Here is a 25,389-nt window from a genome sequence, read left to right on the forward strand (position 1 = left end):
TAATTTGAAGTGTCCAGTAGGCAGTGGGTGATGAACTGAAGTTTAGGGGAAGATGAGGACTAGAAATATAAATCTGGGAGTCATAGACAACAAGATAACCAAATTCATGGGAGTTGAAGCCATCAAGTAAGAATCCATGTAGAGAGAGATTAGAAGACCCAGGACAGAGCACCCACAGTTAGAGGGCAAGGATATAGATGACCTAACAAAGGAAATCAAAAAGGAGCAGTTGCACTGATCAGAGGAGGACCAAAGATAGTATCTCCAAAACCCAGAGAGGAGAGAGTGGTTAACAGCATTGAATAAAAGGAAATGTATTTTAAAGTATTAAGATATAAAGACAAAAGCTAAAACAGCCTCTGCTCTCAAGGAGCTTACATTTTCATAGAGGGAGACAACATATATTGTTGATGGTTGGTGATCAGGGAGGGGTATTTTGTTGGAAAAGTTAGCATGGTGCTTGGCCCCTAGTAGGTGCTTACTATATGTTTATTGACTGATCAGACTGATAATGAGAAGCAAGGTGGGAAGGGGGCATGAAGGTTGACACAGCCTTTTCCAGAGCTAGAAGGGGGTAGTGAAATGGGAGGGCAGCCAGGTGGCACCATATTGCATGGTATAGAATTGGAAAGGAGTTCAAATCCAGCTTCAAATACTGACTGTGTGACCTTGGACTAGTGACTTCATTCTGCTTGTCTTGGTCTCTTCATCTGTCAAATGAACTGGAGAAGGAAATGGCAAAGCACTGCAACATTTTTTACCAGAAAACCCTAAAGGTGGTCATGAAGAGTTGGACTCAACTAAAAGATTAGACAGTAAACAATGAGGGAATAGAATAAAACATGGCTGGCACCCTTCTGAAACAGTTGACCCAAGAGACCCTCATCGATCCAAAGATTGAGGTCCCTGGTCTGGAGCTCTTGAAACAAAAAAAAAAACATTAAACCTTCAGGGAAGTTTTTTTGAGGGGCAGGTCTTGGCATGCAGGGCAGTTAGTGAAAAGATGGATGGGGTATGTTGTAGGAAGGCCCTGAAGAATGAGAATGAGAACCAATCATTGGATGTGGCAATTGAGAAATCACCGGTAACCTTGGCGAAAGTGGTTTTACCTATGATAAGGTCAGAAGCCAGACTGCAAAGTACTGAAAAGGGAGTGAGAGGAGAAGCAGCAGCAATGAGAAAATAGATAGTATATTTCCTAAGAGTTTGGTCAGGAAAGGAAGGAAGTTATAGGACAGTCTCTTGAGGATGTTGGGGTCAAGTGAGGCAATAGCAATAGAGAGGGAGATATTAAAAAGTAGAGAGAAATGGAATAATTGCAGAAGCAATATGCCAGAGGCAGTAAGAAGAGATGAGGTCTACAAGTGGAAGTGTTGGTCTTGGCAAGGAGAAGGGCTGCCTACCTCTTTATTTGAAACAAGAATTATAAGAGGTGGAGTACAGGAAGTCCAAAGAATTTAACTTATTGATGTCAATTGGAAGGGTGACAACTCAGAACTGTAAGATCATAGATCTCAAGCTGGAAGGCACCTCAGATGCAATTGGATCCATCCCAACAGATGAAGAAAGAAACCCAGAGAAGATTAGAGATTTGCAGTCATATAAGATATGAATCCACATCCTGTGACCCCCAAAGTTAATGGTCTTTCCACCAGACCTTACTATCTCCTTAGCTTAGTTTTGTCCAGTATTTTAAAATGGATTTAGATGAAGGGCAAAGGCACATGCTTGTCAAATTTGCAGCTTGCACATGAACATAGTGGATGACAGAATCAGGATTCAAAAGGTGGTGAAAGCAATGAGCTAAATCAGGGGGGTGAAATTTAACAAAGGAATGTCAAATCCTACACTTAAGTCTTAGAAAAACAAGCCAGTGTATAAATATAGAATGGGGAGCCCTGCCTTGATAGTTCAACCACCCCTGAGAATTTTATTAGTGAGAATAATCCCATTTTTTTAAAATAAGGGGCATCCAGGGCCATGTAGATGAAAAGCTGATTTCAGGGCCAGGGAGATTTGGATTTAAGAGCCTCTGGTGCATACTGACAGTGTGATCTTGGGCAAGTAACTTTAAATATGAGTGTTCCATGATACTCTCTCAAGTCTATAAGCAGCAGAAAAGGTACACGACTTTCATCAGTTGAGGGAACTGTTCCTTATACCAATAAAATCACCAGGGCATCTGCCTAATGATAATATACATCTAAATTGTTTTAATATTTTCAAAGCATTCTGTTTACTTTCAACTGTAAATGTTGTATAAGTATGTTCTCTGTGATGATAGAATTGGGGATATTTGGCAACTTATTGGTTATGAGGAGGACTGGAGAAAGGGTAAGGAGAAAATGATTCCAAGGTTGTGAACCTGGGAGACCAGAGAATGGTGGTCTCTTTGAAAAAAGAAGAAAGATGGGAAGAGAGATGGATTTGGGAGGAAACCATAATGAGTTTCAGAGCTGTTGGGTGTGATTTACCTCTGGGTCCCCTTTGCCCTTGAAAGAGAAAAGGAAAATGGGAATAGGAATGGGTTTGGGAAGAAACTATGAGTTTAATTGCTGTAGAGTTTGAGATGCCTATGGGTCCTCTAATTTGAAATGTCCAGTTTAAATGCCCTCGTTTAAAAGATGAGTAAAGTGAAGCATGGAAGTATGGGGATTTGTCTTAGAACTAAAAAGGGTTGGAGTTAGATTTTGCATTCAGGACTACTGATTCTAATTCTCTTACTCTCCCAACTATCCACATCTTGCCTCAAGCTTCTGAGGATGGCTAAAAGTTTAGTAGGAACCAGGATGCCATGTTGTGATGGACAAAAGAAACAAAACGTTATTTTGATCATTCCTAGATCCAGATGAGACAGACCATAGCTGAGATATTTTATCTAGTTCTAGCAACCACATTTTGTAAGGATCACCTAAAGGAGAGGTCTTGAAATCATGGCACATGAATAGTTGGAGGAATTAGAAATGCTTATAACTGGAAGAAAAGACTTAGGAGAAGATGGCAAACTACCTTCACACACTTGGAAGCAGGTTATGGAAAATGATGGAATGTCAGAGGTAGGAGGTTAGAGATATTGTCCACAGTCACAAAGCATTTAGATTCGCATCTAGAACTCAGGTCTCTGTACTCCTAAATCACTGAGTTGTTCTTCCTCTCAAAAGGCAAACAGGCTATAAATCAGAGAACAAGATGGAACTAGGAAAGCAGATCTTGTCTTAAGGAAGAAAACTCTAACTGGGGCAATCCAACAACCAAATAGGCAAATGAATTTTTTATCACAGCAAGTGTTCAAATAAAGGTCGGGTGAACCCTTTACAGGGATGGGATTCCTGTATTTGGATTGAGGGACTTCAGGACCTAGAGCCCTTCTGCTTGGAAGGAAATGAAACTATGAATGACAGAGAACTTGCTTAATTGGAAAAATCCATCTGTCTTCAAAGTCACTCAAGCAAAAAACACAAGCACTCCTTTATTTGAAAAGGGTCTGAGTGATTCCATTAAGAAATGCATTCAATCTCATTCCAGCTTTGCTCTTATCCTCCCACATTGCTCATTATTCTTTCTTCACCAAGTATTGGTCTTGGTACCATCTCAAGCATTCGCTCGGGACTTTGGTCAGAGAGCATTTTGCATCTGTGGTGTATTGATAGCAAAAGCAAGTACTGTCTGCCATTATTGACTGGCTCTTGCTCAGGATCATGGCTCAGATGCTCATCCTAGGGGTGATGCTTGGTTACAGAGAGGTTGGTAGCAGCCATCTTTTGCTTAGGTCTGATGCTCACATTGATATGTTAGCTTTAGAATCTGCCCATCACCACAATCTAACTCAACATTAGATTTATTTTGCAGATGAGGGAACTGAGGCTTGGAAGGTTAAGTGATTTGTGTGGTAGGGGAGGTATATGTCCAATACAACTGGTGTAAGTCCAATATCTGACAACTGCTAGTACCTTCCCCTCTTAGAATAGCTTTTATCTACTCTATCTTGTATGTATCTAATTATTTATAGTTACTGGCAAATAGTAGGTACTGGCTCTTGACAATGCCATACTGTCTTCAATGATATATGTTGCCCTACTGGAGGGTATGATACTGGAAGTTATGGCTCATTTTTTGTTTTTTCTTAACTTTGCCTCATTCTCTTTTGAGATATGGTTGCTGAAGAAGAAATTATTCAGTAGGTGAAAGCTAGGGATGTTTTTTTGTGGTTGGTGTTATTTGTGGGAAGATAGGGCTGAGAGTGATTAGGACATAAAGTGTTTATAGCCATAAAATATTAGAGCTACAAGGAATATTTTATGCTCAGAGTATCAAAGGATTTAGAGCTTAGACTGTTATATTTTTTCCATCTAAAATGTACATTTTATAGATCAAAAAAAGAGGTCTGGGGATGTGAGTGATCTGAAAAATACAACACAGTGAGTTTACTGGCAGAATTGGGACCCTGTTTAGGGGGTTCCCAATGCTTTAGGGGTACACCACTTAGGTGCTACAACTCATCACTTTGGCTGTTCAAGGTGAAAAGGGTTCAGATGGCAGAGCCCTATCAACTTTAAGAGAATGGAGTTTTGCTTACACTTTGACATAATACAATGGTTATTGGAGTAGGGAGACCCTCCTCCTTACCAAACCTGGGCAAGTGTTTGAATCAACAGACATTCATTAAACCCATGCTGGAGCTAATCACTCTTCCAGGTGTCGTGGGAACAAAAAGGAACAAGAAACAGCTTCTGCCCTCAGTGGGCTTCTACTCCCTCTGAGGAAAAGATCCATCTCCTCATAAAAGGATTTCAGGAGAGAAGGGCAGGTGGAGTGAGAATCACTTCTTTGGTAGATGTGTAGCATTTATTTTTAATCAACTTTTCAATGAATAAATATTCCTTCTCCTTCCCATAAATTTCCCCCAACCCCCCAAGCCCTTATAATATACATAATCAAGCCAAACAAATTCCTGTCTGCATCTGCATATAGAGTCCCTCATCTCTTATGTTCATAGGATTTAGAGTAGGTCTTAGCCTGAACCTATCATTTTGTAGGAAACTGAGGCTTAAGAGAGGTCAAGAGATATGTCCCAAGTCACCCAGTGAGAACAGAGTCAAGATGTGAATCCAGGTCTTCACATTCTAAATTGAATGTTCTTTCCACTCAAACCACCATCCTATGTTTTCCTACAATGTGATCATTTCAGCTCAAGCTAGAAAACCATATTTATGGTAACATGCTAAGGAATGAGACATTGGGAAAGTCACAGGGATCGAGAAAGAAAAACCACACATACTCCGAAGCTGTTCCTTAATCAGGGTTTATTTCTCATCTAATAGTAAACTGTTTACATTGGCTAAAATACTGTACTGACATTTTGCAAAGTTCTACTGTTCAAATCTAGAGGCTTGAGGCTCCTAAGGGAAGAAGAGTAATAATAGCCACCAGGACTACCCAAAAGGCAGAGAACAGCTCATTAGTAGCCTAAAGGGTCCGTGTCCTTGTTTCATACCAAAGGAGAAAATAGCACACCAATCAATAAATCAATAAATCTGTTAGTGAGCGAGGTTGGGAGGGCAATCTGAGAAAGCACACGAAGGTTGAGTGATCATGCATGATTATTAAAGTGAAGGAAATGAATCATGGGCTTTTTGAGGGTAGGTGGAAGCCTGGGAAGAGAGCTGAAAAAGAGAAGAATGGGTTGTGGCTGTGGGAAGCTGGGAAGACAGGAGACCTTGTGGGGTTGATAGGGATGTAGCTGCTTTGTAGCCGGGCCAATGGTGGGCACTCTGAGGGATGGACGGGGTATACTGTCAGGGGGGAGAGGGTTGGGAATTGTGCTTCTTGCTTGATCTAGAAAGATCTTGGTTGGTTCTGCCTCCTTCAAGGCTCCAAACTTTAGCCGGCCTTAAAGGAAACAGCCTCAAATACTCTGACAGTAACAGAGGGAGAGGGGAACCCCAGTATAATGATGGGTATAGGGGGGAGAGGGATTTTTTTCCTTCACTTCAAACAACAAGAAAATACATTCCTGTTTAGAAGTGAATTGAAAAGACAGCACTTGTAACAAGGTTCTTAGAAAAGACACATAGTCCTTTATAATGAGTGACCAAGTCCCTAGTCTTCCATTCTGGGTCCTTAAGGAAGGATGCATCAATCTTGATTCAGGGTGCACCAAGCAGCTACAAAGGAAATAAAAAGGTGAGAAAGTGTGACATTTGAATGGCACAATCTCTTGCTTGCTGCCACACCCCCCCCCCCCCAGGAAAAAAGTAAAGGTTGGACAAAAATCTATAATTGGATGGGACCTTTCAAGGTCACCTCAGGTCCCAAAGGACCTTCCATCAATCTCAGGTTCCTGCCCGTGATTCTTAACTTTAGAGTCCCTCCTTTGGATCAAGGGACCCCTATTAAAATACTTCTCTGTCTGAAGAGAAGGGAGGCATGTTTGCCACAAAGTGATGGTGATGACACATGACTAATTCAAAATATGTTTAATATGATTGATTGTTCATATATAACCTATATCAGATTGCTTGTTGTCTTGGGGAGGGAGAAAAATTTGGAACTGAAAATCTCATAAAAATGAATGTTAAAACTATCTTTATATATAATTGGGAAAAAATAAATGCTATTAAGAAAATGGTGAGGCTCTCATCCCACATTACAAACCCAGAATCGCACAGCTCAAGGAAGATGCAGGGATACAGGATTTAAGAACAGCCTCATTGAGCTAAAGCTCTGATTTTTTTAAAGGGATTTTCTACAAATTCGGAATCAGAAAGGCTCAGAGAGCAAACCAATTCCCTTTCTGCAACTATTTTTCAGTTTTTTTCTGGTTTTTGAACAATGATTGTCCTTTTTTTCATTTTTTTTTTACATTTTCCTTATCTATATTGCTAGCTATAGCCTGTATGTGAAAGACCACAGCTATCTTCATGATGTTTTTGAATAAGCAATCCAAACCATATTCTCCCCTCCCAAAATGTCAGGTCAAAGTGTCCCAGGTCAAAATGTCCTATTAGCACTACTTCAATCCTCTGGGGACCCAGAAATTCCCTGTGGTCCAAGCCCTTACCTGGCACTGGGATGCTGGAGACAGCTTCAGGTTGGGTCAGGGTATCCACCTTCACATGTCGGAAAGCTTTGCACACTGGACTTTGCAAGTGCCTGAAAACCAAGGAGAGATTGGTGGAAAGAGGAGGAAAGGAGGGAAGTAGTTTAGGTCTTTTTTTTTTAAACACTCTTTGCAAGTATCCAAGAATCTGGGGTCCTGACTTAACACTTCCAGTTGGCTCTCGTTTTCTGTATGCCCTGGGAAAAATCACTTGGAATTAAAATTGCTAAATACTAGAGCTAGAAGAAGCTCCTGATAGTCCCCTTATTTTATGGACAGAGGAACTGAGACTCAAGAGATTGAAACCAGCTTAATCAAATCATAAGGCTTGTGATTGCCAGTCCTAAGCTCTTTTTGCTTGTCTCTGCCCCCCCCACCTTACCCACTCTTTCCTCCCCTTTGTTTCTTCCTCCCACCCTCTCTTTCCCTGTTTTCTCATCCCTTCTCTGCTTTCTCTCTTCATCTCTTTCTATTCCTCAGAGCATTCCTCCTAACTCCTTGGGAGACCTAGGTCTGTGGTCCTCCTTTCCATCCCTTTTCAGAGGTCTCTGACCACTTTAGCCTCAGTTCTTCCAAAGCACTTGGGTGGATAGTCTCTTTATTTGTCACTTATAATTTGATGGATTTTTTAATCTGAGTTCCTTTGACTTCCTCAACCAAAATTGAGCAGAGGTCACAGTTCTTAAGCAATCATTTTTTTCATTTTGGGCGAGAGTATTTGAGGCTCTTGACAAAGATACTGGGGTGGTTTACCGTTTCTGTCTCCAGTTCATTTTACAGATGAGGAAACTGATGTAAACAGGATTAAGTGACTTGCTCAAGGTCACACACAGCTGGTAAGTGTCTGAGGTCAGATTTGAATTCATGGAGAGGGAACTTCCTGTTTCCAAGCTCAATGCTTTAATCCACTGAACAACCTAGCTTGCAAATATTCATTTAAAGGCCTGTACTCCTTTTTGCTGGCTTTTAGATAGCACCTACCTTGACCAACATCACCCAAATGATAATAAGCCCTTAGTTGTTCAGGTCACACAGCTTAGGAATAAACAGGGCAGATGGAGATGAATTGAACAAGAAGTCAGTGGGGCTGGATTGCATCCAGGAAATGCATATAATTAATATGGAAATATACATATATAACCTATAGTAGACTGCTCTCTGTCACAGGGAGAGGAAAGGGAGAAAAATGTGAAACTCAAAACCTTACCAAAAATGATTTTTGAAAACTATCTTTGCATGTAGTTGGAAAAATATATAAATAAATAATTTTTTAAAAAGAAAGTGCATGGTTCTCCCAGTGATCCTCAGATGTTTCTGGTCACCAAGCTTCTTCTGGTGTAGTTGAATGACTGTGGGTGGTGAGACACTATGATCTTGGAAGACTCAAACCCCCAAGCCTGTGTATGGAAGACATGGGGTAGATGTCAAGATGCTGTCCACTGGGAGAAATGGTGTCAGATGCCTCTGACCGGAAGAGTGGGTCAGCCAGATGCTGGCTGGGCAACCCAGATACTGGACCAGTGTTTGTGAACTCTCAAAAGAGCTAGAGGAAGAGGTCTCCATTCAACTAACTTGGTGGAACCTTCATGGAGAGTTGTCTGTAAGAACTGGACAAGAATCAAGCAGGAAGGGAATGTGTGAATCACTTGTCATTCTGCATCAGGGAAAGGAGTCCCTACCCTGGTCCACTGTAGAATCTCAATATCCATCTTCCATTTTTAGAGTCCCATTTTTAATTTAAATTATTCCTAATTTTAATGTTTAATTATAGAGTCCTCATCTTTACAAATTTCTCAAGAAGTCTTCTATCACTCTGAGACAGCCTGGTGTAGGGTATAAATATTTAGTCAAGAAACTTGAGTTCATATCTTAGACTCTGCTACTTACTCAGGGTTTTCCTTTTGGGGCTTCAGTTTTCCTGTCTCTGAGTTCTTGTTAGCTGTGTGACCCTGGACAAGTCATTTAATCTTGGCTTGTTTCTTCATTTGTAAAATGATGTGGTTGAACTAGATAGCCTCTGAGATTTCTTTGAGTACTAAATCCTGGGATCCTAACTCTGTGTTCATCTTTGTGAAGTGTTGGAAGTTGGGTGGATGGGATTTAAGGATGTGATTACCTCCCCCAGCTCTCATCCCTACACACTTAGATGCTTCAGCTGTCCATTGATTGGTCTTTGACAATTCCCGATATCCCTCTTGGGGGCTGAATCACAGGATCTCAGGTGTGGCTTCAGGTGCGGGGGCTAGGAAGTTTATATTCCAGGGTTGCTATTGTTCAGCATGTCCAACTCTTCATGACCCCAAGAAATTGAAACCAGCTTATTAGGATCAAATCACAAGGCTTGTGATTTGGGGTTTTCTTGGCAGAGATAGTGGTGTGGTTTGCCACTCCCTTCTCTACCTCATTTTACAGATGAGGAAACTGAGGCAAACAGTTTAAATGACTTGTCAAGGGTTACACAGCTAGTAAATGTCTGAGGTTGAATCTCAACTCAGCTCTTCCTGATTCCAGGTCCAGAGTTGTATCCATTGTATAGGACATAGCTGCCCTTTATAACAGGATGGGGCTGAGCCTTTTGCTCTCTCCCAGGAAGCAGAGCAGCTGTGCCTAAAGAGTCCATCTGTGATTAAAGTCAGCATGAAGGGAAGGTATCCTTTCCACTATTACCCTCTACAGAGCATGAGAAGTCTCAGCAAAGCTTTTTTGGAGCAAATAAGGCAACTCAGGACAAAATGGCCACATAGCCCCAGCAGTGATCACCAGATGACCTTAGAGACATTTAACCCAGGAGGCTATGAATTTGTTATGTTATGCTATCTCATATTATATGTTATGCTACAGTGTGTTATGCTATAATATATATTAATAGATTAAGACATGTTATATTATTATATATTACATTTTATGTCTCTTTTTTAATGTTATTTGTATCCTTTGTAATCCATTTATTTTACTTTATGCATTTAAAAATCTGACGCTGAAGGGGTCCTGAAGGTTTCCAAGATTGCTCAAGGGGTCCAGGATATATATACAAAATGGTTAAGAAGTCCTATTCTAGGGGCGGCTAGGTGGCGTAGTGGATAAAGCACTGGCCTTGGAGTCAGGAGTACCTGGGTTCAAATCCGGTCTCAGACACTTAATAATTACCTAGCTGTGTGGCCTTGGGCAAGCCACATAACCCCGTTTGCCTTGCAAAAACCTAAAAAAAAAAAAAAAACAAACAAACAAAAAAAAGAAGTCCTATTCTAGTCTAGCCCCTTCATTTTACAGATAAGGAAACTGAGGTTTTGGGGGGGAGTTAGTAAGCGGCACCATCAGGATTAGCACTCAGACCTTTTGACTCCTTAGTCTAGTGTTCTTTCTCTGACCTCGCATCTGGTGAGGAACAAGTACTGGCTGGATTCCTGCTTCTTTCCCTTTTCTGGCTGATCTTCTCCTGAGCCCCACATGCCATTTTGGATCCAGTTCTGAACAGTTTTGCCTTTCTCTCCTCAGGGCCTCCAGCCCCTGGAGGTTCTGAATTATTGGGGCCATTAAGAAACTGCATGAGCAGAGAGTTAAAAACCCAAGCCTACTTATGCTCAGCCAGCACAATGTACTTTTCCATGTCTTTATCTCATTTCATCATCTCACTTGAGTTAATAGAAGTTGGGGATTTGGTTCAGGTTCAAGCAGAAAAATTCTTCATCAACAAGGATACTTAAATTCAGCCCCGACTCTGATCCAGCTTCCCATCTTATCTTATCTTAACCATACACATTTCAAAGGGCATCCATCTCTGGGCTTGGGATCTGGCTTCCTGGAGTACCAATATCTGAAGCCCAGGAACTCAATGAACCTTCCGGGTAATGTTATTTTGGCTCAGCTCAGACTTGAAGAAGGCAGATGATATGATTTCAAGGAAACCAAGTTCTCTGAGGCCTGGGAGAATATTAGAACTACTTCCCAGCTTTGCAGGGGCCTAAGGATTGTCTCTGGCTTTTCTCCTTTGGGACACACCTGTTTGCTACCCTTTCTGTAAAGGAGGTTGAGAGAACCCTCTATCCACAGTGATATCTATATATAAACCTCAAAGAGGAAGAGTAATATAAGAAACATTTTGTAAAATGGGATGGGGGCATAATTGAAAAGCCGAAAATCATTGAAGGACATAAATGAAGAGAAAGATCTGGTTGGAGGGAAAGCAGTCAAAGGTAGTGGTGAAACCAAAGAAGGGAAGAGTTAGAGGAGAGATATGAGAGCCACCTTCCAAAACTTGAAGGGATGGCAATTCAAGAGAGATTGGCCTTGAAAGGCAGGACCAAGGTTAGTGAAGGAAGCTGGAGAGCATCAGAGGATGCAAGGGGAAATCTCTCAGATGTTGGAGCCAGCCTCCACTGACTCAGGGGGCAAGGAGGGTTCCCTTTATGGGAGGTCCTCAGACAACTTGTTGGAAATGTGGAAGGGGAAGGGATTGTGAGAGTCCATGATTCTGTGAGAGAAGGGAAACAATTGGACATTATTGTATTGATGGGCATCTGAGATTCTGAATGTGTCCCCTTTGAAATGTATATGGATAAGGTAAGATAAGGTGGGAAGGTGGATGAGTTTAAATATCCCTATCGATGAAGAATTTTTCTGCTTGAAGGTCCAGACCCTCTTGCTACAGATGAGGAACCTGAACTCCAGGGAGGATAATATGCATATTGTGTAAACACTTTTAGACACTGCAACAAACCCATTGGATTAACTAAGATGGCAATTGGTGGACTAGGGAAAAGATTTGTTTGTATGGAGGATAAATTTGGTATATTAGCACCAAATATTTAGAGTCAGAAGACTTAGTCTCAAATTCTATTTAGCTCCGTGACTCAGGGTAAGTCATAACTACTCTGAGTCTCTGAAATAGGGATAATACTTATCTAATGATAATAATAATAGCTAGCACTTACAAATATTCTCTCATTTTATTCTCAGAACAAAGGACTTCCAGGTGAGGACAGGTTGGACTCTGGTATCTACCCACCTTTCCCAACAGGACAGGGGTGTTCTGGCTTCAAGGAACTGATTCCCAAGCCTAAAGGGCTTAGACATTCCAAGAAACAGAAACACCTCTCCTTCCTGGAGTAGTATTTCCAGTGTGGAGTCACTGGGGTAGTGGGGGCTGGTACCCAGATGGGTCTTAAATAGCTCACAGAGAAGGAAAGAAAAAAAAGAAGGAAGGAAGGAAGGAAGGAAGGAAGAAAAAGGAAGAAAGAAAAAGAAAGGAAGGAAGAAAAAGAAAGGAAAGAAGAAAGAAAAAGGAAAGAAGAAAGAAAAAGAATGGAAGAAAGTAAGAAAAAGAAAGGATGGAAGAAAGAAAGAAAAAGAAAGAATAAGCTGTGCAACAAATCATCAAGGGAGAGCAGAGATTTGTTTCTCTGGTTTGGGAAGTCTTATTGCGTTGGTTCCCTGGCACCCTGGATCATCAATACTGGAAATGAACTTGGTCCTACCTTTTCCACTCCTCATCAGTCTCCCAGAACTCATAGACAACGAAGGTGAAGCCATCAGAGAGCCTCACAGCAGTGATGCTGAAAGTAGAGAGAAGGAAAGAGGATGAGGGGAGAAAGTCAGATAGATTATGCAACTAGGTTTAGGAGAATTTAGCTCAAATACTGGCTTATCTCACCTGAAACTGGCATTACTTTGGGCAAATCACTTTCCCTTCTCTGAGCCTCAGTTTCTTCTTCTGTCAGGCTAGATGAAGTATTCTTAACCTGGGGTCTGTGTACTTATTTTTAAAAAATATTTTGATAATTATATTTCAACATAATTGATTTTCTTTATAATCCTATGCATTTTATTTTATGCAGTTAAAAAATTCTAAGAAGGGGTCCCTAGGTTTCACTACACTGCTGCTCCAGGGATCCATGATAGAAAAAAAATTAAGACCCTCTTCATTAGATAATTGCTAAGGGACTTTCCAACCCTAAGAAATACCATGTGTGGGAGGGAGGGGAGAGAGAGAGAGGAGAGGGAGAGAGAGAGAGAGAGAGAGATCACTGTGAAATCCAGAAACATGAAGGATTCTGTTCTTAGACATGGGAAGGGAGAAAGGAAGGAAAGGAAGGAGGGAAGGGAAGGGGGGGAAGGAAAGGGAAGGGAAAAAGTGAAGGGAAAGGAGGAAGGAAGGGATGGAGGAAGGGAAAGTAATGGAAAGAAGGAAGGTAAGAAGGAAGGGAGAGAAAGGAAGGAAAGGAGGGAGGAAGGAAGGAAGAAAGAAAAGGAGGGAGGAAGGGAGAAGGGTAAGGAAGATGGAAGGGAAGGAGGGAGCAAGGAAAGTTTATAGGATCTTCACAAGTCTGGAAAGTAGGTGTTCTTATGATCTTCATTTTGCAGTTGAGGAAACTAAGGCAGGCAGCCATTAAAGCATTTCCCAGGATCACATAATGCTTTGAATACAGGCCTTTCATTAGTATTTAAAAAAATAAACGAGTGAAGGCAATGGAGTTGGCAAGAGGACTAGGCTTATACAATGCTACCTCTGCTAAACCAAACCAAAGTCGATCCATCTCCTCTCAAACATTAGTCTGAGGTATTCATGGTCTGAGTCACTAATGGGCAAGACAGCAAAAGCCGAACAGAAACTCGAGGGGTACCTCATCTAACCCATATGGGTATGAGAATCCCTGACAAGAAGTCACTCAAGTCTCTGGTAGAAGCCTTCTAATGAGGAGGAGCTGATCATCTCCAGCAGCCAGGGCCTTTCTCTAGGCGTTAGCTCTCTCTTTAGGCAATCTTTCCCTAGGGGCCAAATCTAAATCTCCTTCTCTGTCACTTGCTCTGGGATCAATCAGGACAAATCCAATCCCTCTTCTTCATTGCAGCCCTTCACATTTAAAAATAAAATTTTTTAGGTTTTTGCAAGGCAAATGGGGTTGAGTGGTTTGCCCAAGGCCACGCAGCTAGGTAATTATTAAATGTCTGAGGTTGGATTTGAACTCAGGTACTCCTGACTCCAGGGCTGGTGCTGTATCCACTGAGCCACCTAGCCACTCCCAGCCCTTCACATTCTTGAAGAAAGATATTGCTTGCATCCAGAGTCATTTCTTTTCCAGGCAAAACATCTCTACCTCCTTCAATAGATCTTCTTACAGACTTTCTCCCTTCTGACCCTTCTCTGAAGGGTCTGAACATGAATGCCTTTCCTGTTCTAACCCAAGCAAATTTCCCTATTATCATCTTTATTTTGCCCATTACTTTTGCTAATGCAGACTCAGCTTGTATTTACTTTTTTGTCGGGGGAGGGGGAGAGGAAGGCAATAAATCATATTATTGACATATTGAGCTTGCATTCAACAAAAACCTTCATGTCTTTTTATTTTTCAGTTGAACTGGTACTTGGCCATGCTTCCTCTAATTTGTATATGAGAAATTGAACCTGAGTATCATCTCATTAAATTTAGTCCAAGAGTTGAATCTGCCGAAATCTTTTTGGATCAAACTCTGCCATACAAGTTACCCTTCCTAACTTTGGGTCATCAATTCTGCTTTCTTCTGGAACTATTATCCCCAGAAGTTCCCTGTGAGAATGTGCTGATGTTACCAGAAGGGAAGGGAAGGGACAGGTAACACTCTCCCTAGCCCTCTTACATGATACAACCGCAGGTATTAGTTTATCTAATAAGGTCAATGACCCTTTTTTATGACAATGACTATTCTCATTTAGCACATCAAAGTTCACCACATACCCTCAGAGATAGAGAGCAAAAGTAGTACTATATCCATCTGTGCTATATACAGATAAGGAAACTGAGGCTCAAAGTATCAAGTGACACACCCATGGCTAATAAGTATTATAGGAAATATTTGAATCCAGATATCAACCACATCATACTGATGATACAATAGAATCCTGGATTCAAGACCTAGAAAGAATGGGTCAAAAGGAAAGGGATGGATAAATTGTAGTGGGGAGGCAATATGAAGCCAGAGAAGGAACATGATTTGGGGGTTCTTGATGGAGGGAGGAACTGGGAAACACTGGAATTAGGAAGTCAAGTGGGAAGGCGGCTCATGGGGCTTTGATAAACTGGTGCCCTTTCAGCATCGCCCTTCTTCCAATCTCTGAGACCCTATCCCATTTTCTAATTTGGTGGTGTAGTGGGTAGTCTGGATTCAAAAAGACCTGAGTTCAAATTGGGCAAGTCATTTAACCTGTGTCTGCTTCAATTTCTTTAACTCTAAAATGGGGATAGTAAGGCGGTTATGAGTGTAAAATGAGATGATAAATGTGAAGCAATTAGTTTAGTTCTTGATGCACAGTAGGCACTTAATAAGCATCTAAGATCCATTCTGACCCCTCTAGAACCACAGGACACCCATTCCTTCCTGGTAGTCCCATCAATCCTTTGGTATTAGCTAAGGAACCAGGCTTTGAGGGTTTATCTAGGACATACCAATCCCTGTGTCCTCAAATCTCTGCATGCAGGTATGACAAGTAGGGAGGCAGAAGACCCCAGATTTCATGTCCCTACAGTTGAGTCACTACAGAGGTAGTGTTTCCCAGAAGGTCCACCACACCTCTACTCCTTCCCTCCCTCCCAATAAATCAAGTGGGACTTACTGAAAGCAATGACTATCCTCAGCTGTGTTCCTCAGGTACTGCCTCAGGGAGCTTAGGAACTCTCCAAGGTGCTCGCGGGATACCACCATCTCTTGTCTCACCAACAGCAGATACTGAGGGAAGAGAAGAGAGATAGACGAGTTGCTGACTCCTGAGGACATGAGTTTCAAACCATGACTTTGTTCCTTATTCTCTGTGTTACTTCAGAAAAATGATTTAATCTCTCTGGGCCTCAGTTTCCTCATCTATAAAATGAGAGAGCTGGACTGGCCCAAGAATTCTTTACCTTGTTTGAATTATGGTCCCATTCTCAGAATAATGCTTTAAATGAATAACATAAAATACCTATAATTACAAAAGGAAGGCAATTCTATTAAAATTCAGTTATGCAATATGTATTCAAAATACATTGATGGACTCCAGGTTAAGTGACCATGGAGTGCTCTAAACCTTATGTATACCCCTCCTCAATGTGATGTTTGCCCCTCCCTTATTCTATACAGGATCTGTGACTGTATTTCTCCTTTGCTGGAGCTTCAAGAAATCTTTTCCAGTCCTTGGGTGCCATTTGTACCTCAGGGTATCTTGTATTCACTGAATCAAACAGCAAATTTCAGTCTTCTAACAACTACTGGTGTTCATTTTATAAGGTCCTCAACTTCAGAAAAATTCTCTACCCTGTGCTGAGAATTCCTGTTGGCCATGGGCTATGGGGAAGCAGATAGGGAAAATCTGGTGGAGGATAGGTACTCACGGTGCAAGCCGTACTATTTCCATCTGAGAGACGTTGATGCAGATCAAACCACAGGGTCTACAATGAATAAAACAGGAGTCAGTTCAGCACATATTAAGCATGCAGTGGGTGCAAATCCCAGCATCAGAGGCTACTGCAAGAGATTCAAAATGGAAATAAGACATGATCTCTGCCAACATGAAGCATATCATCCAGGAGACCCAGTGAAGGCTTACAAAGCATTTTGTACCCATTATCTTTTTGAGTCTTCACCACAAAGCCTGTGAGATTGATGGTGTCTTCCCTTTAGAGACCTCAATGAGTGAGATACCTTGCCTTGCCTGAGTCATACACTTAATAAGAGGCAGAGCTGGGATTTGAACTCAGGTTCTCTTTTTTTTTTTTTTTAACTTTTCTGTTGGGACTGCTCACCACCTTGGAAGTTCAGTCCTATGTGGGGAGGTCTTTTGGGTTAATATTTCCAGAGTTATACAGGGGACTAAGCCTGAAGGGACTGGTCCTCAGTGAGAAAATATTAACCTTTGTATACCAGAAACCTCCTTTCCCAAAGTGCCCATTTCATAGATGATATGTTGTTGGAGGAATCACTGGGAAAGTCAACTAAACTGATCAATGTTTTATTGTTTCCCTTCTCTGGTTACCTCAATCTGGAAACATGAGCCTCTGATCAATCAATTAATCATTGAGTATTTTTTCAATATTTATTATGATCCAGACATTAGACTAGGTATTGAGCTTACAAAGGCAGAAATGAAGCACCTTCCAGACTCAGGAGACTTAACCATGCATCCAGATGAGGAGATTCTAGGTCTTGAAATGGATCCCTATTTCCAATATATGAACTATAGGCATCCTGTTGGTGTTAGCTGTCCCTGAGCTCTGGCTCTGCTCTTCCTGTGGACCCCTTTGGCCTTCACCTGTCTCCCTCCCACCTTAGTCAAAAGCCCAGGGGTTCAGCCAAAGGAACAGATGTTCACCCTTGAGTCTGACAGTCAGATTAAATCAGGAATCTGACTGCTGGGGTGACCCGCCCTGCTCATCAGAACAAAAGTGTGAATGTGTGAGTGTGTGTGTGTTTGTGTGTGTGTGTGTGTGTGTGTGTGTGTGTGTGTGTGTGTGTGTGTGTGCTCCCCAGGCCTGGAGGGAGATGGCCAGGAGCAGATGGTGTGTGTCATGTCCTCATGGATAGACAGATCACAGAATGTCAGAGCTGAGAAAAGGCCCTTACAACAAAATGTCAGAGCTGAGAAAGGTCCTCAAATTAGTGGGCATCAGAGCTGCCAGGATCCTTAGATCATAGCATGAGAGCTGAAAAGGCCCTTAGAAAGTGAAATGTCAGAGCTGGGAGGTCCCATGCAACAAAGAAGGGGAAGACAATATTGGATTAGGGTTCGAATCTCAGGCATTTACCAGCTATCTGACCTTGGGCAAATTGATTAACAAACTCTGCCTCAGTTTCTTCAACTGATAAAGATAGCACCTCCTTCTAAAATTATTTGTGAGAATCAAATGAGATATTTGTTAAGTAGAGTAGGTGCCTAATTTCCTTTCTCTTAGATATAAATCTCTCATGTTAGAGCTGCAATAATTCTTAGAACACAGAATGTCAAGTCAAGAAGGGATCTTGGAGGTCATTTAGTCCACCCCCATTATTTTATAGGGTAAAACTGTAAAGGTAAAATGTTTTCAAAGTCACAGAGGAAATAAAGGGTAGAACCAGGGAGGGAAGCCAGGCCTCTTTAATTAATTTGTAATTTTAAGTTAATGGTTAGGAAGGGGCAGAAAAGTAAGGTAAGAGCATAAAAATAATGATCACAATTGGCATTTCTCTAATGTCTTCTGAGCATATTCTCATTTAAATTAAAACCATGGTACCTTGGCACCTCAACCGGAGAGGGGGAAAGACAGTACTCAGTCCTGGCTATGTAATCCTGCAGTGTGGTCCTATTAGAAGGGACCCAGGCCTCCCCAGGGACAATTCACCTGAAGATCCAGATAGAGGTGGAAGTGCTGAGAGGCAGGTAGGCTGCCCTAGCTGGCAGATGCCATCCTCATTCATCAGGTTAGGCTTTGAAATCAGTTTACCTACTGTTAACATGACCAAGGTGCTATACCTTTACAAAGTGCTTTCTTTATGGCAAACCTGTGTCTCGTTTTTCTCATCTGTAAAATAAAAGGCAGGGAGTTTGTCTAGATGGCTGGTATGGTCCTTTTTAACTCAACTTGTGATCCTAAGTAGGTAGAACAAATGCTATCATTCCTATATTACAGATGGGAAAACTGAGGCTGAGATAGCTTTACCCTTAGTCACAAAGCAATTCAGTGGCAGTCAGGATTCCAATCTCTAGGCCAGATTTCTTTCCCCCTATGTCACATGATATTGGTGGACATTAAAGGGAGAGAGAGAAAGAGAGAGAGACAGAGACAGAGACAGAATGAGAGACACAAAGACAGAGACAGAGAGAATGAGAGTAAGAGAGAATGAAAGAGACAGAAAGAGAATGAGACAGAGTGAGTTAGAGATGAGGAGTGAGAGGAAATGAGAAAAAGAGAGAATGAGAGACAGAGTCAGAGAGAGAGAGAGGGAGAGAGAAGAGACAGAGAGGAACAGAGGCAGACAGACAAACAGACAGACAGAGAGAGAGAAGAGAAACCAAGAGACAAAGAGAGAACAAAGATAGTGACAGGACAGAGAGATAGAAACAGTGATTGAGAGCCAAGAGAGACACACATAGTGGTAGAGATAGTGACAGAAAGGCAGAGAGAGAGAGAGAGAGAGAGAGAGAGAGAGAGAGAGAGAGAGAGACAGAGAGACAGAGAGACAGAGAGACAGAGAGACAAAGACTGAGACAGAAAGGTAGAGGGATAGAGACAAAGAGTCAAAGAAATGAAATACAAAAGTACAAGAGATAGGGAAAAATGTGAGTCCAAGAAAGAAAGGGGAGAATGGAGACAGACATACATTCAAAGAAGAGCACAGTCTAATTGAGAGGGATGACTCCACCAAACCTTCATTCAGGATTTCTTTTGCTCTGGGTTTAAAAATATAGAGAAAGGATCCCTCTGGAACATCAAGAGACTTCAGTTTCAACCTCTTCTGTTTTTTCTGGGGAAGACACTGCCTTCCATCCAAAGAAGTCATTGGAGGCTTTGCTTATTTCTGGTTCTGCTCATCACTCTCCAGAACTCAAGGAAAGGGCAGAACTCAGCCTTGGTGAGGGTATAAGTATTTTTGATGGTGAAGTAGATAAAGCACCATACTTGGGAGTCAAGAAGACTTGAGTTCAAATCCAGTATCAATAAGTTAACTGTCATTTAACCTTTTTTTTCCCCTGGCTCAGTAATTATCTGTAAATTGGGGATAATAAGAATGCCTTTCTGTCAGGGTTGTTGTGAGGATCAAATAAGATAATATTTGTAAAAGTGTTTCGCAAACCTCATAGTGTCATATAAATGCTTGGTATTATAGTTATCAGTTATTCTTATTCTGAGGGACCCAACAACCCCCTATTTAGTATTGAAGGAGCTGAGCCATCCTCAGCATTCAGAGAGATTCTTGAATGGTAGTAACTGGTTTCCTTTGCCTGAGAGTCTCACGTCCTCCAATCCAACCTAAAAACTGTCAATTTATTTATTCATCCTAAAGTCTCACTTCCAATAGGCCACTCATTCATTCTATATCATTCTTTGGCTCACCATTTTTTTCTTGTCTATTCTGTTTTTCCTGAATCTGAATCTGGACATTTTCTCCACTGTCTCTTGTGCTTAAAATGTCTTCCCTTCTCAAATCTATCTATTGACTTACCAGGCTTCCTTTAATGATTTGAAATTCCCAACTTTTCCTGCAAGTCTTTCCCAATCCCTTTTTTTCCAAAACCTTCCTTCTATTAATTTTCTCCCAATTTATCCTATCTCTAGGGTAGCTAGGTTGTGCAGTGAATAGTGCACCAGAACTGGAATCAGGACCCCTGATACTTATTAAGTGGGTGACCCTGGACAAGTCACTTCACCCTGTTTGCTTCAGTTCTCTAATCTATAAAATGATCTGGAGAAGGAAATGACAAACCATTCCATGATCTCTGCCAAGAAAACCCCCAAATGGGGTCTGAAGAATTGAATACAGCTGAACAACAATAAAATTGATCCTGCCCATAGTTTTTGTAAACATTTGTTTGTATGTTGTCTCTCCTACAAATTGTAAACTTCTTGAAGGCAGGATTTTTTTTTTTTGCATCTTCAAAGCTTTATTGATCTAGGATTTTTATTGGAGAAGGGTGAAGGGATACAATTCTGCATGTTCTCCACAATTTGTAGTCTTATTGAATTTTTAATGCGCTAAGAGGGTCACAAAGCCAAGAAAGTATCAATCAGGATTTGAACCCATGTCTTCTCAACTCGGAGGATAGCCTGTTATCCATTTTATCATGCTGCTTCTCAAGCCTTTCAATTTCTTGTAGGATAAAGACCAAATCCAGTATGGCATTCAAGGACTTCCCAATACGGTGTCCTGTTTCTCCTGTCTCAATTTCCATTATTCCCCTATAAAAGCTTTCTATTCTAGCCAGATTGGTGTTCTTATTCTTAAACACCTCCACCTGAATGCTTTTATTCACTATATCTCTTTTACTTAATATGACCCTCTCCCTTTCCTACCCCACCCCTTTCTTCACCTTTAGAGCAGAACCCAAGTAACACCTACTTTAGGTAGACTTCCTGAAGTACAGTTAGGTCATAATGATTTCTCTGATTACAAGTCAAGCTCAGCTCTCTCTCTCTCTCTCTCTCTCTCTCTCTCTCTCTCTCTCTCTCTCTCTCTCTCCCTCCCTCCCTCCCTCCCTCCCTCCATTCCCTCATTTCTTTCTTTCTATATTTGCCTGTTTGGCTGTCTTCCTTCAATCCTTCCTATCCTTCCTTTTCTTCCCTCTCTTTTCTCAAGTTGATTAGTGATGACCCTTTTATCTGATCGTGTATGTTGACAGAACTTATCAATGTCATTTTCATCAAAACTGGCATTTTCCACTACCAAATGTGCTTCTCTTACTCTTCCCTACCCCACCCCATCACCATCAAAATGTGTACCTTGCATTGGACAGTGATGGAGTATTACTGTGCTGTGGGAAATGACAAGGGGGATGGTCTCAGAAAATCCATAAGATCTATATGAACTGATCCAAAGTGAAGTCAATTGACACGAGTAACAGAAATGTCGTAATGATGATCAACTAGGAAAGACTTGGTTTCTCTGAGACAATTCTTAAGGGCTTATGATGGTAAAAGAATTGATGAACTGTGAATGAAGATTGAAGTATGATTTTTCTCATTTTATTTTTTCTTGGTTTTTTGGAAATATGGCTAATATGAAAATATATTTGGCATGTTTTCATGTATAATAGTGGGAGGAAGGGAGAGAATTGGAAACTCAATTTAAAAAGAAAATAATGTTAAAAATAAATGATTTTTTAAAATTTATGAATGGATGCAAAGAAAGAGGGGGAAAAAGATATGTGCCTTGAATGAAGTGTTACATTATTTCAATAGGATAAATGTTGACTTTGGAATCAGGGGACTAAAGTCTTGACTCCATCATCTAGGATCCCAAAGCACCTCAACCCCATTGCTCTCTTTTTATCTTCAACATCCCAAGCAATGAGTTTGCCAGGGCAACAGATGAGTTGTTACTTGTCCTTCCTGTGCCTCAGATTCTTCACCTGAAAAACCTAGGGGTTGGACCACAAGATCTCTGAGTTCTATAGCCATTGGGATTATTAATTATCTTCATATGTAGACAGGCAAACACTACCGAACCCTGTTAGCTGATTTTGTGAAAATACAATGTGAGAAAAGAAAAGAAAATACAGTGTGAGGCAAAATAACGTTATTAGGGCACTTAATCTTGTAAGAGCAATGACATAAATTAGGAGAGAGTGCTTTGGAGCAGCCAAAATTCAGGCTTTAAGAGGCCAAATTAGAACTTTCAGTGATCTAATAAAATTTAATCTTTATAAAATCAACACAATCTGAGAGGCTGAGGAAAGGCGAACCAGTGCCCAGTCCATGACCTTATCTTCTGTCTTCCCTTCTGGACAAAACTCCTATACCCCCTTACCCCCCCCCCCCCATTATTGCTAAAAGCTAGACTCTTCTTCCCTCAGGGATCTGTGTTGTCTTTCTTTAGAGAACTGCCAAATTGAAAGAGATGATAAAATAATGGATCTGAAGCCCCAGATATTGTGACTTAGCCAAGATCACAATGAGAAGCTGCTCAGGGGCCTCTGCCTATGTTTCAGCCATTTCTGTTGTTGATGCCGCTCCAGAACTGTGTTGTAGTCCCCTAAAGGGGCAGGCAAAGAAAAGGACTATGACAGCCAGCCAGAGCTATGAAGGGCTGTTCCAGATAGAAGGCAGGGGTTTGGGCTGAATGGTGGGTCTGTGGTCTTCTCAGGGCACGAGGGGAAGCTGGAGGGAGGGGAGCAGGGCAATTATTTCTCTGCCCAGAGGCAGCTCTGAAGTGCTACCTTCTGGGAGTCTGGTTTAAAGAAACGAGGAGACATCTAGGAGTGGGCAGAACCCAAGGTCTTGTCAAGAAAATCAGAATTCAAACTGAATCCAATAATTCAGGGAGGAAAATGGATATTTAACGAAATGGAGAACCCTCAGACATTCTTAATTAAAAGACCAGAACTAAATAAAAAATTTTATCTCCAAATACAAGACTCAAGGGAAACATAAAAAGATAAAAAGGAAACAAGAGAAACCCTAAGAGATTCAATAAGGAAGACTGTTTATATTTCTATATAGTAAGATGATATTTGTAACAAGAATTTTATTACTATAAAAGGCAATTAGAAGGAGTATATAGAGAGGATGCAGATATAAGGTGACTTTGATGGGATGAAACTCCCATAAAACAAAATAAAGGGGTGAGAAAGAAGACTGCCCTGGAAGAAATAGAAGGGGGGATAAAATGGGGGTAATCTTACATAAAAAGGGATGAAAGAGTTATTATAATGGAGGGAACAATGGGGAGCAGCAGGCAAAGCTTAAACCTTACTTTCATCAGAATTGGCTCAAAGAGAGGATATACACACTCAATTGGATATAGAAATCTAAAAGGGATTGGAATATCAAAATCAGGGGGGAGCTAACAGAAGGAAGGGAAGATTGGGGGAGGCAATGATCAGAAGAAAATCTGAGTTCAAATCCTGCCTTGGACACTTACTAAGTATGTGACACTGGTTGAGGAACTTAACTGCTGTCTGCCTCGGTTTCCTCATCTGCAAAATGGAGATAACAATAGGACCTATATCTTAGGGTTGTTGTGCTTTGCAAACTTTCAAGTAAAATGTTAGTGATGGTGATGATGGTGAGGCCAGGTCAGAGGTTGGGTGTGGGGACTGGGTTCTGTGGGGGTCCTGCTGCTGCCCTAACCAGTCACAGGCTAGCCTGACAGCTAGACCCGCCCTTCACTGGGGAGTGGGGAGTGGAGGGGACAAGGGAAGGAAAACAAATCAAAGATAATGAGGAAGCTCAGCCCGTGAGCCTGTCATCTCTGAAGAACTCTGGTTGTTAGGACGACCAGCGTTCTAATAATAGATTCGAAGAGCCTCCCTCCTGAGCTGCCCCAAGTTGTTATGACAACCTGGGCTCTCTGGTCCTGCTGAGCACCTCCTGCTGAGGCCAGGGATGTAGGGCCGGCTCTGGCTCTGGCCTCCTCTGACTCCAGGCTGCCCCCACCCACCCATCCATCCATCCACCCACCGGCTGGTCCCTCACAGTCCCGGACCATCCACAGACCTTTAACAGACTTTCACTTTGTATGAACACCACCCTCCACATCTGGCTTGTGACATCTTTGCTTTTTAAGCTGCAGATCTAATCATGATCTAAGGGGCAGGGGGCAATGAGGAGGGGAAGTGCATAAAACAATACAGGAAGAGCTGAGTTCTAAATCCTGCCTTGCTGTGTGACCCTGAGCAAGTCACTTAACTACTATTTGCTTCAGTAAAATACATTGTATTTCCTAGGGCAAATCACTTCACCCTGTTTATCTCAGTTTCTTCATCTGTCAAATGAGCTGGGGAAGAGAATGATAAACCACTCCAGTATCTCTGCCAAGAAAACCCCAAATGGGGTCACAGAGAGTCGAATACAACCGAAAAATGACCAAACTGGAAGGTTCTCTTTATCTATAAATCTGTGACTTCCCAAGGACCTCCTGCATGGTTCCAAGAGATGATTTTCAGGGCTCAAGGCTCAGTTCTCTCCCTCCCCACAAAAAGTAATCACAGTATCTGCTTACTGATTGGTCCAGACTGGCACTCTTAATCAATCATTAATCATGATAGAATGCCAATAACTCAGCATCTCATATGGCTGTATCTAGAAATAGACATAAGGGTTTTCTCCTTGGCTCTTGGCTGGTCCAGTGGGGGAAAAAGTCCTGGACAAGGATTTAGGAAAACTGGGAAAATCCTGGGTCTGCTACTAATTACCTGTCTGACCTTGAACATGTGTACCTCCCTCTCTGGGTCTCAATTTCATCTTCTATAAAATGAAGAAACTGGATCACATGCTCTCTCCAATTCTAAATCTATGATGCTGTCCCTTTACTTCAACCTCAGTTTTTCTCATCAGCAAAGTAGAAATAATAACACCTACATCAGATGGTCTTTGAAAGGAAAGTATTTTGTAAATCCTAAGTGCCACAGAAATGGAAATAATGATAGCTAGCATTTGTATAGGGCTTAAAGGTTTGTAAAACACATTGCAAATATCTTAACAACAACTCTGGGAGGGAAGTACTAATATGAACTCTATTTTACAGATAAGGAAACAGAGGCAAGCAGAGGTGAACTTACTTTCAATTATGTCATGCAGCTAGAAAGTATACAAGGTAGAATTTGAACTCATGTCTTCCTGAGTGTCTAGTGTCCTATTCACCTATTAAAT

General features: G+C 41.5%; 1 protein-coding gene across 2 annotated transcripts in view; it reads right to left on the minus strand.

Moving 5' to 3' along the window:
- Positions 1 to 5,286: 5,286 nt before the first annotated feature.
- NECAB2 (N-terminal EF-hand calcium binding protein 2) overlaps positions 5,287 to 25,389 on the minus strand; it is a 52,652-nt gene continuing 32,549 nt past the window's right edge. For both annotated transcript variants that reach the window (XM_074202007.1, XM_074202008.1), the window contains 5 exons: positions 16,441 to 16,497; positions 15,687 to 15,799; positions 12,574 to 12,651; positions 7,061 to 7,152; positions 5,287 to 6,164 (listed from right to left, as the gene is read on the minus strand). In XM_074202007.1, coding sequence (XP_074058108.1) covers positions 6,136 to 6,164; positions 7,061 to 7,152; positions 12,574 to 12,651; positions 15,687 to 15,799; positions 16,441 to 16,497 — 369 coding nt within the window. In that variant the 3' untranslated portion in view covers positions 5,287 to 6,135. The remainder of the gene's footprint in view (positions 6,165 to 7,060; positions 7,153 to 12,573; positions 12,652 to 15,686; positions 15,800 to 16,440; positions 16,498 to 25,389) is intronic.

This window comes from Macrotis lagotis, chromosome 1, assembly GCF_037893015.1.
Source record: "Macrotis lagotis isolate mMagLag1 chromosome 1, bilby.v1.9.chrom.fasta, whole genome shotgun sequence".
Taxonomy (NCBI): domain Eukaryota; kingdom Metazoa; phylum Chordata; class Mammalia; order Peramelemorphia; family Peramelidae; genus Macrotis; species Macrotis lagotis.